General features: G+C 35.4%; 1 protein-coding gene and 4 long non-coding RNA genes across 6 annotated transcripts; 1 reads left to right on the plus strand and 4 right to left on the minus strand.

The window, feature by feature from the left end:
• Positions 1–250: 250 nt before the first annotated feature.
• On the minus strand, positions 251–3,181 carry LOC124436255. 2 transcript variants are annotated; one of them, XR_006945258.1, is made up of 5 exons: positions 3,144–3,181; positions 2,004–2,100; positions 1,174–1,260; positions 943–1,057; positions 251–386 (listed from the first exon to the last, which is right to left on the minus strand). It is a non-coding gene; the product is annotated as an uncharacterized LOC124436255 (long non-coding RNA). The 2 variants fall into 2 exon arrangements; XR_006945259.1 differs by having other exon boundaries at positions 3,149–3,176.
• A 259-nt stretch (positions 3,182–3,440) lies between these two features.
• Positions 3,441–5,132, plus strand: LOC124436263. The gene is made up of 2 exons (XR_006945267.1): positions 3,441–3,705; positions 4,961–5,132. It is a non-coding gene; the product is annotated as an uncharacterized LOC124436263 (long non-coding RNA).
• A 169-nt stretch (positions 5,133–5,301) lies between these two features.
• Positions 5,302–7,704, minus strand: LOC124436240. The gene is made up of 4 exons (XR_006945235.1): positions 6,890–7,704; positions 5,556–5,601; positions 5,461–5,495; positions 5,302–5,406 (listed from the first exon to the last, which is right to left on the minus strand). It is a non-coding gene; the product is annotated as an uncharacterized LOC124436240 (long non-coding RNA).
• LOC124436241 lies at positions 6,310–6,530 on the minus strand. Its single transcript, XR_006945236.1, has 2 exons — positions 6,483–6,530; positions 6,310–6,410 (listed from the first exon to the last, which is right to left on the minus strand). It is a non-coding gene; the product is annotated as an uncharacterized LOC124436241 (long non-coding RNA).
• A 1,744-nt stretch (positions 7,705–9,448) lies between the features above and the next one.
• On the minus strand, positions 9,449–10,570 carry LOC124436236 (protein O-linked-mannose beta-1,2-N-acetylglucosaminyltransferase 1-like). Its single transcript, XM_046986188.1, has 2 exons — positions 10,350–10,570; positions 9,449–10,188 (listed from the first exon to the last, which is right to left on the minus strand). Exons 1-2 carry the CDS (start codon positions 10,472–10,474, stop codon positions 9,876–9,878), a joined length of 438 nt encoding a protein of 145 aa, XP_046842144.1. The 5' UTR covers positions 10,475–10,570; the 3' UTR covers positions 9,449–9,875.
• Between the last annotated feature and the right edge of the window lie 5,556 nt (positions 10,571–16,126).

Here is a 16,126-nt window from a genome sequence, read left to right on the forward strand (position 1 = left end):
AAAGTTGAAAAGTTGCTGATGGTTATCGCCATAAATTACCAATGGAAGAATTTACCACCACGATAAAATCAATATTACCACCACTGATAAAGTATTAGTGACCAATGCCGCCAGTTTGCCAGTGACCAGTGGCATGTACGCGTACCTATTTTTCTATAATTGCGACGCATCATGGGATTTACATTCAAATTTATTTTTGTGAGTAAATTCATTTTATCTTTACCATAAAATGTTGTTTTACTTCAAAATCTTCGCTTGTCAGACTTCGTGAGCTGACTAAATCTCGCAAGCGTTCGATCACGGCCATGACCGATTTTTCACCGAGTACTTTGTTGTCACGTGTTCTGACGTTGACCGTGTCTGAGACCGTCTCTTTTCACCAACAACTGTTTAAAAACAACATAAAACCATTTAACCAATCGCATTTAGTAATAAAATGAACATCTATTTTGCTTTTAAAATAGACAACACTTAAAAGACAATGAACACAAAACAAACAAACAAAACACAAACAACAAACAATCCAACAACAGCAAACGATAATACCTTACATTTTACAACTCGCACATCAACTGACTACCAAGAACAACGAGTACTGACAAGTGAGCATCACAATGCACAACATTACAAACAGCACTGACTATAGACAACGACTTACGTTAGAAAGTAGGTTAACAAACTCAAAACAAAAATCATTGAACAGAATACAAATATCAGCACCTTATAAACGGCTTACAAGCGAACAATTAATAAGTATACCACACAAACTAAAACATCCACATATTTTCCTCTCTGTCATGACGTCTAGAGAACAAATACGGCGAACCTGACTAATGTTGTGGAAACGTCAGTAAACTCTGAACACCAACAGTGGTTCCAAACCATTTTAATTTCTATTTATTTGTACAGTAAATAAAAATAATTTAAAAGACTTATTCATACCAAGAATGAAGTTGTACTGTGAAAGTTGTGCATTGCGAACTTTCTTATTTAGTGTTGATCCGTGATCCAAGTCTGTATCAACACGATAACCAGCTGCATGGAACTTCTTTTGAATCTAAACATGACCAAAATGTCAATAAAAAAAGGACAAAAATTCCAATTCATAAAATAGCAACAATTTGTCCATAGCTGAGTTTGCATTAGCCTGTGCAAGTTCGATCTAAGGCTTACCAAATTAAATTTACCGGTTCGGCATAATCATCATATTTACTACTGACAGGAATTACTACAACTTGATGGGGAGAAAGCCATAAAATCCTAGAAAATAACAGAAAATGCAGTGCGTCAAAATTTTGAAATAAAGTAAAGTAGAGTAAAATGATAAAAATTTCCAAACAATTAAGAAACTTTGTATCATTTTAATTTAACATTTTAAGGACATTTCATTTGCTTTAAGCTCTGGCATGAGCCAAGAAAACACTCACCATTTTCCACCAAAGCTTTCAGCAAGAATAGCAATCATTTTTTCAACTGAACCTACAATAGCTCGATGAATAATAACAGGATGTAATTTTATATCTCCTTCACCACTGTCAATAGAGTAATAGAATATTGATAAATTACTAAATTGTTACAATTTGTAAAGATCTACAATTTCATGGAAACTTAAACTGTGCCGTAATCCTCTGACTATAATACACAGGCTTACATATGTTTGTGAGCCATTATCAATGATATTTACATGGGGGGGATGGATGCACAGGGATACATGCATGGACTATTAACTATTATATTGCAATTATCTGTTAACATTGCAATATTAAATGTAACTATATACTTATATGCGGGTGGGTTTGTTTATGGCGAGTTTGAATACAGGTGGGACTTTCAGTGTTCAGCAATGTAGCAGGCTGCATATAAGTATATAGTATATATAAGCATATAAATATATAACAATAGGTTTCTATAGAAACAAATAATCATGTCACTGTTGGTTAAATAAATTAAGTATCAAGACCGTAGTGAGGTTATTCAACGAAAAGCTTACTGGCAAAACTTACCTAGCGTGAGGTTGAATCTCTCAGGAAGTTGGAAATCCAGTTCAATTGTTGCACATTGATGAGACCATCTCATAGCATCAAAAATTTTTATATTAATCTATAAATTGTGATAGCAATGAAATTATAAATTCACAATGGTATACATCTGTAAACATAGAAAGCTTCATCCCCCATCCCCAGGATTTATCTGCCGTTTTGACCAAAATTATTCAAAGCTTCCATCAGTTTCTAATGAAGCATAAAACAAACTCATTTAGTTAAACAATTAAAAATATTATCAATCATTAAACATTTTCGATATTTATGACAAGACAGCTAAAAAACATTGTAAAGACTGCATTTATGTTCGCTGTGAACAAATTTCCTCCCTTTTTGGGAGGTAAACAAACCAATCTGTATGTCAAATCAACAAATGAAAACATTCTATATTTTATTTCATTCTTGAATAACTGTCTATATCTTTGATATCCATAAAGAGGAATTGCACACGATGAAACAAATGTAACTTGATTAAATAGTTCAATGGTTTCAACCATTGAGTTGTAATGTTTGAAATGTTCAAGGTTAGAAGCCATCTTGATTTCAGCAAGCGGAGACTGAAACGAGTTAATATTTTAGTTGCAATATTAACAAATACTAAATAAAATCAATTACAAGAAAACAAAACAATGATGAACCAAAATTGTTAAAGAACATATTTTAAGTAAAACGACTCATGCAAGGTAACTCAAATGTTCAACTTATGATGGTGAAAATATAAAAAACATGGAGATAAAATAAAGCATGACAATCAATAGATCTTCACTTAGGTAATAATAGCTGCAGATCCAAATTTATAAACAGTGTGTGAAGCACTGACTAAAACATTTTGGCAATCAAATGCACTTGAAAGCCCTGGCAGGTTAGCTAAAGTCCCTCGGTGCTACAAGTCTTGTGACTTTTACTACAAAATCTCCCTCGGCTTTCAAGTACATTTAATCACTAAGTTACCTCACTACCGTGCATCGTTTTACTTATAAAAATATTGCACACGCTAGCTAAAATGTAGATCCCATTAACTACATACATGTATGGTCTTATATGAGCCAGTTTTAAATACTCAAAGAATATTTAGGCAATCAGAGAGTAAAATATTTTTACCTTACTCTGAACAAAACAGTTTTTCTTGTGAGTCTTTTATCGCAGGGATACGTCGGTATAAAATTCTTATCACCAAAATGTTTCAAATTCCAAATTGGTGAAGTATAACGTCGATACAACTCATAAGAATTTGCTGTTTAAAATCAACCAATAATTGATTCAAATTCCAAAATTGTGTTAGTGTCTGACTTTGCATCCTTAGTTCAGATTTCCTATAAGTTCGCATACCATTTTGCCATTGTAATCCACTATATCCAACATCATTAATGTCATTGGTCAAAAATAGTCACATTTTTATTTACTTTTGCCTTTCATTCATGTCATTTCTAGATATGAATTTTCTTATTCGTCCATAGTTCAATCAATAATAAAAAAATATTTATTGTAAATTTTATTATAGCAAATGAACGTGACGCCAAGAGTTTGTAAATTACATGCAATTTTTCGTCGTGGTATAGTGAACTATCTATCTCGACCTTATTTAAACCCAGTGAACTCTACAACAACTGGAAGGCTAACTTGGACGCCATCTTTGAAGCCTGCATGAGCGCCGCCATTGAAGGTACGGAGGCGAAATACATCACTTCGAAATTGCCGAATTTTTTGCAAAAAACAGTGGTCTTCAAGCCAGCTTAATGTCTAAAATCTTAAACAATGTTTGGAGATTGTTTTTTATAATTTATTGTACGAACATTTTTACTTGCTAAAACTTACATATTACTTGAAGTCGTTTGAGAAGTTCCTTTCTCTTAAATTTATTCTTAAGTTTATCATACATTACATTACAGATGTAAATTTTTTTTTGGGTCTAAGGACATGAGAGTAGAAAACATTGAGGTGTAAAATAATCTCTAAACATGAAAGAAGATGCCGCTACTATACTGGGGAAATGCCAGTAAATTTGATGATCAATTTTCACATGTTTTATACTTGTTGCGAGGTATGTCATTTTGTACGTTTTATGTAAATTTTCGTGAATTAAAAATACTGTGAAAAGTCCCAAATGGATTGCCAGCTGATGAAAAATCATTTTACACCTTAATGATTTCTTCCTCTAAATTGTTTTCATCAGTTACCATGTTGGGGCAAAATTCCATACAGTGAAAAGAATTTCTGCTAATTTTATGCTTTGCTGAGCTTCGACACTCTCATGTACTCTCCCAACATGGCTTATATGACGTCAAAAGAAAACACACTATAGCTACGGTTGAATGAAAACAGCCCCAAACATCATTAAATATTTGTTAAAATTGCGTATATATTATTACGAAACAGCGATTTTGTGCACGTTATGATGACAAATTTCCATATTGCATTGAAAAGCGTATTTCGAAAACATTTATCAAACGCTGACACTTGCTGGCATGGTGACCATGTTTAATTTAAATACATATGCATATTTTAAGCTGACAGTCGTTTCAAAACTACCGATGGATGTTATTTATTCATCACGGCATAAATGCTTTTCAAACAACATTATTATTCTAAAATCATTACTTAATAGAAATTTGTACAACATTATTCCAAAATAGGTGGCAGGAGCCTACTTTGAAATACTTTACCACAAAATTCGTTTTCTAAGTCAGAGAGCGAGGGAACTCTCTGACTTAGTAAGAATACGCCGAATTCAACAGAGTATATATGCTCTCTCAAAATCCAAGATTTCTTAAAAATCTAAAAGATAGCCAAAGAACAAATTAGCGACACAATAAAACAAACACATAAACCTGAAAAAGACTGAAGTCACTAAGCTACAAGTCAGTGAAACAAATAAAAATTTTTATACCTCATCTTGTTTTCATCTTGTTCTCCATCAGCATGCTTCCCGTCTCTCCGTCAGCATCCTCTTCGTCGCTCCATCAGCATCCTCTTCGTCGCTCCATCAGCATCCTCTTCGTCGCTCCATCAGCATCCTCTTCGTTGCTTCATCAGCATCCACCTCGTAACGCCATCAGCATCCTCCTCGTAGCACCATCAGCATCCTCCTCGTAGCACCATCAGCATCCTCCTCGTAGCACCATCAGCATCCTCCTCGTAGCGCCATCAGCATCCTCCTCGTAGCGCCATCAGCATCCTCCTCGTAGGACCATCAGCATCCTCCTCGCAGGACCATCAGCATCCTCCTCGCAGGACCATCAGCATCCTCCTCGCAGGACCATCAGCATCCTCTTCGTAGCACCATCAGCATCCTCCTCGTAGCTCCGTCAGCATCTTCCTCGTCTCTCCGTCAGCATCCTCTTCTTTTCATCAGCCTCCTCCTCATCTAAACGAAAATCTAAAACAAGTTAAGATTAGGACAGGAAAAATAATAACGTACTCCTCTATCTTCTTCTTGATCTTCATCTCTTGTACCTAAAAAGACTGAAGAAGAAGTTATTTGTTTGATGGAAACAAACAATTGTAAGCACCCACCACTGCCAGAGTTCGCGTTCTTTCACTGTCCGTACGCTCGACATGTCTATAAAATGCAACAACAATATCATGGCAAGTGATTATGGAGATCGTGCTTTCGCATTGTAATAGTTTTATCATGCTAAAACATTGATATCCATGACTGTACATGATTGAACATGTATGTTAAGTGAACAACTCTTTGAAGATTATAAGACTCGCGGAAAGCTTATCGTTTGAACCGTGCATTGTGTTATAACACCCTCAATGTTATAACACATGCAGTGTTCTGTAACATTGTCAAACGATTTATTACATGCGATATAATTCAAAATACCTAGATAAAAACAAGATAATTAACGAATGTCTCATGCAATATATTCTCTGCTCAACTCTTTTCGATTTCATCCAAAGGTTGTTTAATTATTTCGGTAAGGCACTAAGGTTTATAAAGATTTTGCAACACTCTGCCCGCATGTTGCAATATCAAATGAATTAATTACCTCAATTATATATTACAGAATATACAATTCTGTAATATATAATTGAATTTTAAATTCCTCGTCTCTTCATGTGCATCCTTCTCGTCTCTTCATGTGCATCCTTCTCGTCTTTCCATCCATCCTCTCTTTCCATCTGCATCCTTCCATCTTTCCATCCTTTCATCTTCCATCTGCATCTTCCTTGTCTTTCCATCTGCATCCTTCTCGTCTTTCCATCTGCATCCTTCTTTCCATCTGCATCCTCCTCGTCCTTCCTCCATCCTCATCTTTCCATCTGCATCCTTCTCGTCTTTCCATCTGCATCCTTCTCGTCTTTCCATCTGCATCCTCCTCATCTTTCCATTTGCATCCTCCTTGTCTTTCTATCTGCATCCTTTCTCGCTTTTCCATCTGCATCCTTTCTCGTCTTTCCATCTGCATCCTTTCTCGTCTTTCCATCTGCAACCTCCTCGTCTTTCCATCTGCATCCTCCTCGTCTCTTCATCTGCATTCTCCTCTCTTCATCTGCATCCTGTCTTTCATCTGCATCCTCTCTTCATCTGCATCCTCCTCGTCTCTTCATCTCATCTCCTCATCTCTTCATCCTCATCGTCTCTTCATCCATCCTCTCTCTTCATCTGCATCCTCTATCCATCATCCTCTCCATCTGCATCCTCCTCGTCTCTTCATCTGCATCCTCCTCTCTCCATCCTCCTCTTCATATCCTCCTCTTCATCTGCATCCTTCTCCTCCCTTCATCGGCATCTTCGTCTTTTCATGTGCATCCTCCTCGTTTCTGCATTAGCATCCTCCTCATCTAAACGAAGTACCTAAAAATCAAGTTACGATTATGACAGGAAACAAGTAACATACTTCTCTATATCCTTCTTGATCCTCCTTGTCCGTTCTTGATCCTCCTTGTCCATTCATTTTCATCCTCCTCGTCCCTTCATCTGCATCCTCCTTTTCTCTTTATCTGCATCCTCGTCTTTCATCTGCATCCTCCTTTTCTCTTCATCTGCATCCTCGTCTCTTTTTCTGCATCCTTCTTGTCTCTCCGTCAGCATACTTCTCTACTTTTCATCAGCCTCCTCCTCATCTAAACGAAAAATCTAAAAACAAGTTAAGATAAGGACAGGAAAAATAATAACGTACTCCTCTATCTTCTTCCTGATCTTCATCTCTTGTACCTAAAAAAAGACTGAAGAAGGAGTTATTTAATGGAAACAAACAATTGTTTAGCACATACCACTGCCAGAGTTCGCGTTCTTTCACTGTCCGTACGCTCGACACTGTACATGACTGAACATGTATGTTAAGTGAACAACTCTTTGAAGATTATAAGACTCGCGGAAAGCTTATCGTTTGAACCGTGCATTGTGCTGTAACACCCCTCAATGTTATAACACATGCAGTGTTCTGTAACATTGTCAAACGATTTATTACATGCGATATAATTCAAAAATACCTAGATAAAAACAAGATAATTAACGAATGTCTCATGCAATATATTCTCTGCTCGATTTCATTGAAAAGGTTGTTTAATTATTACGGTAAGGTACGAAGGTTTATAAAACATCATCGCATTTGAAGATTCAGCAACATTTTGCCCCCATGTTGCAATATCTTGTATACTCTATAATATATATTTGAGGTAATTCATTTGAACGTTTCTCAAGTGAATTACCCACTTTTCTCACCTACTATAACATCACTTGATGCTACAGTAGTTCCTCTCAGGAGCAGGGACGGATTAACCAAAGGAAGCTGTCTAGAAGCCTCCACAAACAAGGGCCTTCACATTATTCAAAGGAAGAATAAACATAGTTGCTTTAAAGACGAAGGAAAAGCATTTAGTTTATTTGTTGGATCAATTTCAGCTGATGAAGAACAGACCACGTATGACAACGAATCACAGTAAACTCAGCCATTTTGCTCTGATGAGCATTGAGGACAATATTCTAACAGAAATAAACTTGGAAGAGCTTATCAAAGACTGCCAGAATAAAATCGCAATAACTACTTTATCTCAAGTAGCAGCATTCACTCGTCGTATGCAACCGCTTTACACGCTATATTCGAAGTTTATACTTTTATCAAATGCTTTACGAAATTTGAAAGTAAATTTTACTGTTGAAAAATGAGCAGCACATTGCGTTTAGAGTAAGGAAAGGGATCTTTACTACGTATTTTGCTGCTCAGAGCCTCCACACATCTTAATCCGGCCCTGCTCGGGAGACATAAAATATTATATCCTTTTGTCACAAAGACAAAGGATTGAACTACTATTTCTAACAATGGCCAGTTGTTAGAAATAGGCAAAATGCAAAATCATCACACTTATGTGAATGATAACGATGAATGCAAAAATGAAAATATTTTCTGGACATGTATTGAAGAGGTCCAATAATTGATGTCAAGAATAGTGGGAAACTTTTGGCAGTTTCGTTCGTGTTCTCACTTCAATATGTAACTGAAACTTGACGGCATTTTGTGCTCCAAGATCGAAACATAGAAATACTAAGAAACCAAAGAAATCGATCATTCCTTCGAACAAATAGGACTCATAACGATGCTTTGAATATGCTGTAACGAGAATTCACATCACAATTGGGTTATACATTTTAATTCATCGATCTCAAACTTACATCTTTATGTCATCGACGATTTTTCTGTATTTAACCTGCCGCTTTCAAACATGGCTAAAATATCTCAACCGTGTCATGTCTTCAGTTGCTCGTCCTTTCCAACAAGTAGTCGCATTTCTTGAAGGCTGTCTTCGACTTTCAACAGACTTTCACCTTTCCCAGACGAACAGCTCGGTCAAATAGGGTTATCGAAGTGAAAGACCCTACTTTTCTTCTGATAACTTTCATATATCACATGAATTAATTATTAATTCATTCGTCAATTTTGTTCAAACCATGATAAAAGGGATTAAATTCATTGATTGCATGAAAATATATGCAGGGCAAAGACAAAGGAATTAAGCCTGGTTATAAGTTAACTAACGACATTGGTTAGTAAAAGAAAGCAAAGCCTTTTCCCCAGAGGTTTGGAGAAAACAAAAGAATATTTCTTTTGTTTCCTCAATGAAGAGTTTGCGAAATCAATGATTGTAAGGTTATGACGGCAGACAGAGCATGTCGTGTTGTGGTAAATTTTATCTAGTATGAACAAAAAATTATCTCACCCAAAACCGCAATTCAATGCACCATAGCTAGGAGAGTTATCATTTTTCTCCCACCTGACCACCTTTATTCAACTTGTTACGTCAACAAATAAATTAGAAGGCATATCAAAAGCTTGTAATTTATTCACGTGGGAATCACCCACATGTTATAGAAAAGCTTTTGTCGTGCTCAATACTTATTATGAACATTGGAGCCCTGCTTATTGCAATAATATGACTTGCCATTGTAAAATGTAATGTAATAATTTAACGAGAGAATTTTATTGACAGAACTAAATGGTAGCAAGTGATTCATTTTAGCAATCCTAATAGGATGGGACAAAGGGAAAGAATGAGAGGTAAGTTCGTTTTCAAATAATTATCTTTAGCGATGTAACGATAGCAGGACTTTCAAATGCGGTAAATGTTTTGTGGGAAAAGCGCGATTGTTTCTTTTCCGTGGTTGTAATCCTTAAAATTACATTATTAACAGTAAAACTGAACAAATTGAAAGTTATCTTTTTCCTCTTATATTCCTTGTTCAACGAGTTCATTTCCTTGATCAAACCATGATGAAAATTTATCCAATCACATTTACATTAAAGTTTTTTAAACTTCAAGATTTCCCCACATTCATTTAGCTTAAATCCCGCATGATAAACGAATGATATCTCTAATCAAAGATGATCACGCAGTCTCCGATTTTTTAGGAATGAAAATAGGTTTTACGTTAATTGGTTTATGTTTGGCGTAAGGTGAAGCCGGTGATCCAACAATTAACACGTGATTACCCTTTAACCATAATCTCCACATGCTTTTATGAAATCCTCGAGCATCTAAGTCCCAGATTCGTAAACATCTCGCTATATTATTCCATGTTGTCCAGTCGTTAGCATGTTTCATTTCAATATAAAATATATATGTTTTATCAGATGTTTCTGGAACAAAGTCTTTCTCGTTCTTGCAAGGATTTTTACTGTGATCCAACGGCTCTGCCAACCTGTAAAAAACAGTAGATAGACATCTCAACAATCAAATGACATAAATATACGCACTATGATGATAATTAGATCACTGAATCACTAAGTAGAAATCTCCTTCATTGTCCTGTGAAAAGAAAAATATTGTTGTCAATATTTTATAAAATCCTGCAAGACATACCCTACAAGCCGTTCAATCTCCTTCTCATAATTTTCTTTTTTCAACAATCCAACATTAAACTTAACGTTAGGTTCAGTATTCAACGTATGTTTTTTGAAATAGGATTCTTGAAAAAATACATTCATATTCAGGCCTTTGGCGCCAAAATGGTAGGTTCTTGAGATATCCGGAATGATACATTCACGTCCCTTTTGTTGCTGTCCATCCTCATCCACATATCCCAATCCCAAAGAGATCAGGGTTGGCCATTTTGGCTCAAGTTCTTCTTTATAAAGTCGTCGTTTGAGCAACCTGTTAATGCAAAGAGAAATAATAGATAGAATGAAGTTTATACTATCTATACATTTATAGTGCTGCGTGATGTCATTGTGGCGTGATGTCATTGCAGCGTGAGGTCATTGTAGCGTGATGTCATTGCAGCGTGATGCGCTTGTAGTGTGATGTCATTGTAGCATGACGTCACTGTTGCGTGATGTCATAGCGTAAACAAAATCATTTGTAGTAATAAAATTCTCACCAGCCTAAACCAGGCATTGTTTCTACACGATATAACATTGCAGGATCATTACGTGTGATCATAACCCTAAAATAGAAATACTTGTTTTGCAATTAAATCATTAATCACATAAATTAGTTTTCAATGGATGTACCATTTCTAAGGTAAATTTCCTAAATTTCACTTTGTGATGTGCAAGGAAGGAAGCTCGATAAAGACAAACATAATGTAACCAATGAAAACTACAATAAGATAACAGATTCTTGTACGGAGATTTCCATTTTTCACTTGCTACCATTTAGTTCTGTCAATAAAATTCTCTCGTTAAATTATTACATTACATTTTACAATGGCAAGTCATATTATTGCAATAAGCAGGGCTCCAATGTTCATAATAAGTATTGAGCACGACAAAAGCTTTTCTATAACATGTGGGTGATTCCCACGTGAATAAATTACAAGCTTTTTATATGCCTTCTAATTTATTTGTTGACGTAACAAGTTGAATAAAGGTGGTCAGGTGGGAGAAAAATGATAACTCTCCTAGCTATGGTGCATTGAATTGCGGTTTTGGGTGAGATAATTTTTTGTTCATACTAGATAAAATTTACCACAACACGACATGCTCTGTCTGCCGTCATAACCTTACAATCATTGATTTCGCAAACTCTTCATTGAGGAAACAAAAGAAATATTCTTTTGTTTTCTCCAAACCTCTGGGGAAAAGGCTTTGCTTTCTTTACTAACCAATGTCGTTAGTTAACTTATAACCAGGCTTAATTCCTTTTGTCTTAGCCCTGCATATATTTTCATGCAATCAATGAATTTAATCCCTTTTTATCAGGGTTTCAACAAAATTGACGAATGAATTAATAATTAATTCATGTGATATATGAAAGTTATCAGAAGAAAAGGTAGGGTCTTTCACTTCGATAACCCTATTTGACCGAGCTGTTCGTCTGGGAAAGGTGAAAGTCTGTTAAAAGTCGAAGACAGCCTTCAAGAAATGCGACTACTTGTTGGAAAGGACGAGCAACTGAAGACATGACACGGTTGAGATATTTTAGCCATGTTTGAAAGCGGCAGGTTAAATACAGAAAAATCGTCGATGACATAAAGATGTAAGTTTGAGATCGATGAATTAAAATGTATAACCCAATTGTAATGTGAATTCTCGTTACAGCATATTCAAAGCATCGTTATGAGTCCTATTTGTTCGAAGGAATAATCGATTTCTTTGGTTTCTTAGTATTTCTATGTTTCGATCTTGGAGCACAAAAATGCCGTCAAGTTTCAGTTACATATTGAAGTGAGAACACGAACGAAACTGCCAAAAGTTTCCCACTATTCTTGACATCAATTATTGCACCTCTTCAATACATGTCCAGAAAATATTTTCATTTTTGCATTCATCGTTATCATTCACATAAGTGTGATGATTTTGCATTTGCCTATTTCTAACAACTGGCCATTGTTAGAAATAGCAAGTTCAATCCTTTGTCTTTGTGACAAAAGGATATAATATTATGTCTCCCGAGCAGGCCGGATTAAGATGTGGAGGCTCTGAGCAGCAAAATACGTAGTAAAGATCCCCTTTCCCTTACTCTAAACGCAATGTGCTGCTCATTTTCAACAGTAAAATTTTTTCAAATTTCGTAAAGCATTTGATAAAAGTATAAACTTCGAATATAGCGTGTAAAGCGGTTGCATACGACGAGTGAATGCTGCTACTTGAGATAAAGTAGTTATTGCGATTTTATTCTGGCAGTCTTTGATAAGCTCTTCCAAGTTTATTTCTGTTAGAATATTGTCCTCAATGCTCATCAGAGCAAAATGGCTGAGTTTACTGTGATTCGTTGTCATACGTGGTCTGTTCTTCATCAGCTGAAATTGATCTAACAAATAAACTAAATGCTTTTCCTTCGTCTTTAAAGCAACTATGTTTATTCTTCCTTTGAATAATGTGAAGGCCCTTGTTTGTGGAGGCTTCTAGACAGCTTCCTTTGGTTAATCCGTCCCTGCTCCTGAGAGGAACTACTGTAGCATCAAGTGATGTTATAGTAGGTGAGATAAAAGTGGGTAATTCACTTGAGAAACGTTTAAATGAATTACCTCAAATATATATTATAGAGTATACAAGATATTGCAACATGGGGGCAAAATGTTGCTGAATCTTCAAATGCGATGATGTTTTATAAACCTTCGTACCTTACCGTAATAATTAAACAACCTTTTCAATGAAATCGAGCAGAGAATATATTGCATGAGACATTCGTTAATTATCTTGTTTTTATCTAGGTATTTTTGAATTATATCGCATGTAATAAATCGTTTGACAATGTCACAGAACACTGCATGTGTTATAACATTGAGGGTGTTACAGCACAATGCACGGTTCAAACGATAAGCTTTCCGCGAGTCTTATAATCTTCAAAGAGTTGTTCACTTAACATACATGTTCAGTCATGTACAGTGTCGAGCGTACGGACAGTGAAAGAACGCGAACTCTGGCAGTGGTATGTGCTAAACAATTGTTTGTTTCCATTAAATAACTCCTTCTTCAGTCTTTTTTTAGGTACAAGAGATGAAGATCAGGAAGAAGATAGAGGAGTACGTTATTATTTTCCTGTCTTATAGTTTTAGATTTTCGTTTAGATGAGGAGGAGGCTGATGAAAAGAGTAGAAGTATGCTGACAGAGAAGGATGCAGATGAAGAGAAGGATGCAGATGAAAGGAGGATAAATGAGAATCTGAATAAAAAGGAACGAAGGACATGAATGAACGGAAGGATCAATGGACAAAGGAGGATGGTCAAAAAAATTTCCATTTCGTTTAGATTCAAATTAAGATGAGGAGGATGCCATAAGAAGGATATAAGGAAGATGAAAGGAAAGATCGAGGAGGATAAAGGAGATGCAGATGAAAGAGGATGAGATGATCGTAGAAGATAGATAAGGATCGATCGGGAAGGATGAAGTAAGGAGGATCAGATGAAGAGAACGAGGAGATGAATGACAAAGGATGCAGATGAAGAGATCGAGATATGCAGATGAAGAGACGAGGAGAATGCAGATGAAGAGATGAGGAGGATGCAGATGGAAAGACGAGGAGGTTTCAGATAGAAAGACGAGAAAGGATGCAGATGGAAAGACGAGAAAGGATGCAGATGGAAAAGCGAGAAAGGATGCAGATAGAAAGACAAGGAGGAAACAATTAAAAATATTATCAATCATTAAACATTTTCGATATTTATGACAAGACAGCTAAAAAACATTGTAAAGACTGCATTTATGTTCGCTGTGAACAAATTTCCTCTATTTTGGGAGGTAAACAAACCAATCAAATCAACAAATGAAAACTATATTTTATTTCATTCTTTGATAGAAATTGCACACGATGAAACAAATGTAACTTCATTAAATAGTTCAATGGTTTCAACCATTGAGTTGTAATGTTTGAAATGTTCAAGGTTAGAAGCCATCTTGATTTCAGCAAGCGGAGACTGAAACGAGTTAATATTTTAGTTGCAATATTAACAAATACTAAATAAAATCAATTACAAGAAAACAAAAACAATGATGAACCAAAATTGTTAAAGAACATATTTTAAGTAAAAACGACTCATGCAAGGTAACTCAAATGTTCAACTTATGATGGTGAAAATATAAAAAAAAACATGGAGATAAAATAAAGCATGACAATCAATAGATCTTCACTTCGGTAATAATAGCTGCAGATCCAAATTTATAAACAGTGTGTGAAGCACTGACTATAACATTTTGGCAATCAAATGCACTTGAAAGCCCTGGCAGGTTAGCTAAAGTCCCTCGGTGCTACAAGTCTTGTGACTTTTACTACAAAATCTCCCTCGGCTTTCAAGTACATTTAATTACTAAGTTACCTCACTACCGTGCATCGTTTTGCTTATAAAAATATTGCACACGCTAGCTAAAATGTAGATCCCATTAACTACATACATGTATGGTCTTATATGAGCCAGTTTTAAATACTCAAAGAATATTTAGGCAGAGAGTAAAATATTTTTACCTTACTCTGAACAAAACAGTTTTTCTTGTGAGTCTTTTTATCGCAGGGATACGTCGGTATAAAATTCTTATCACCAAAATGGTTCAAATTCCAAATTGGTGTTGTGTTGACTGTGTAGTAAGCTGGTCGATACAACTCATACGCAACGCATCGATTTGCTGTTTAAAATTATGATAGAACTCATGCAGATAGATTGGTTTCACATAGCCAGAATAACAACCAATAACTGTTAGCTTCCAGAACAATTCAGTGAATTCACCACAAATGTCAGTCTGCTACGTGAAGATAGTTCTCTTGCATATGCCTCAAGTCTTTTTTTACGCTTCCGAATTGCATCCTTGAACGCCTTATTTTATACAGTTCAGCCAACATTTACCTATTCTTGCCATAAAATGATTAGTGTCCAAGTTGACTGAAAATAAAATTGTTCAGCATACGCCATTTTGAAAGCATGTCTATAATTATCCACTATCATCCATTGTAACCACTATCAACATCATAATGTCATTGGTCAAAATAGTCACATTTTTTATTTACTTTTGCCTTTCATTCATGTCATTTCTAGATATGAATTTTCTTATTCGTCCATAGTTCAATCAATAATAAAAAATATTTATTGTAAATTTTATTATAGCAAATGAACGTGACGCCAAAGTTTGTAAATTACATGCAATTTTTCGTCGTGGTATAGTGAACTATCTATCTCGACCTTATTTAAACCCAGTGAACTCTACAACAACTGGAAGGCTAACTTGGACGCCATCTTTGAAGCCTGCATGAGCGCCGCCATTGAAGGTACGGAGGCGAAATACATCACTTCGAAATTGCCGAATTTTTTGCAAAAAACAGTGGTCTTCAAGCCAGCTTAATGTCTAAAAATCTTAAACAATGTTTGGAGATTGTTTTTTATACTTTATTGTACGAACATTTTACTTGCTAAAACTTACATATTACTTGAAGTCGTTTGAGAAGTTCCTTTCTCTTAAATTTATTCTTAAGTTTATCATACATTACATTACAGATGTAAATTTTTGGGTCTAAGGACATGAGAGTAGAAAACATTGAGGTGTAAAATAATCTCTAAACATGAAAGAAGATGCCGCTACTATACTGGGAAATGCCAATGAATTTGATGATCAATTTTCACATGTTTTATACTTGTTGAGAGGTATGTCATTTTGTACGTTTTATGTAAATTTTCGTGAATTAAAATACTGTGAAAAGTCCCAAATGG

Source organism: Xenia sp. Carnegie-2017, unplaced genomic scaffold (assembly GCF_021976095.1).
Source record: "Xenia sp. Carnegie-2017 unplaced genomic scaffold, XeniaSp_v1 HiC_scaffold_16, whole genome shotgun sequence".
Taxonomy (NCBI): domain Eukaryota; kingdom Metazoa; phylum Cnidaria; class Anthozoa; order Malacalcyonacea; family Xeniidae; genus Xenia; species Xenia sp. Carnegie-2017.

Excerpts from the sequence above, each read along its gene's own strand:
- LOC124436236 (XM_046986188.1), bottom strand. The coding sequence starts at position 10,474 with ATGAATGTATTTTTTCAAGAATCCTATTTCAAAAAACATACGTTGAAT. Across the intron at positions 10,189-10,349 it reads GAGATTGAACGGCTTGTAGG|GTTGGCAGAGCCGTTGGATC; the intron begins GTATGTCTTGCA and ends TGTTTTTTACAG.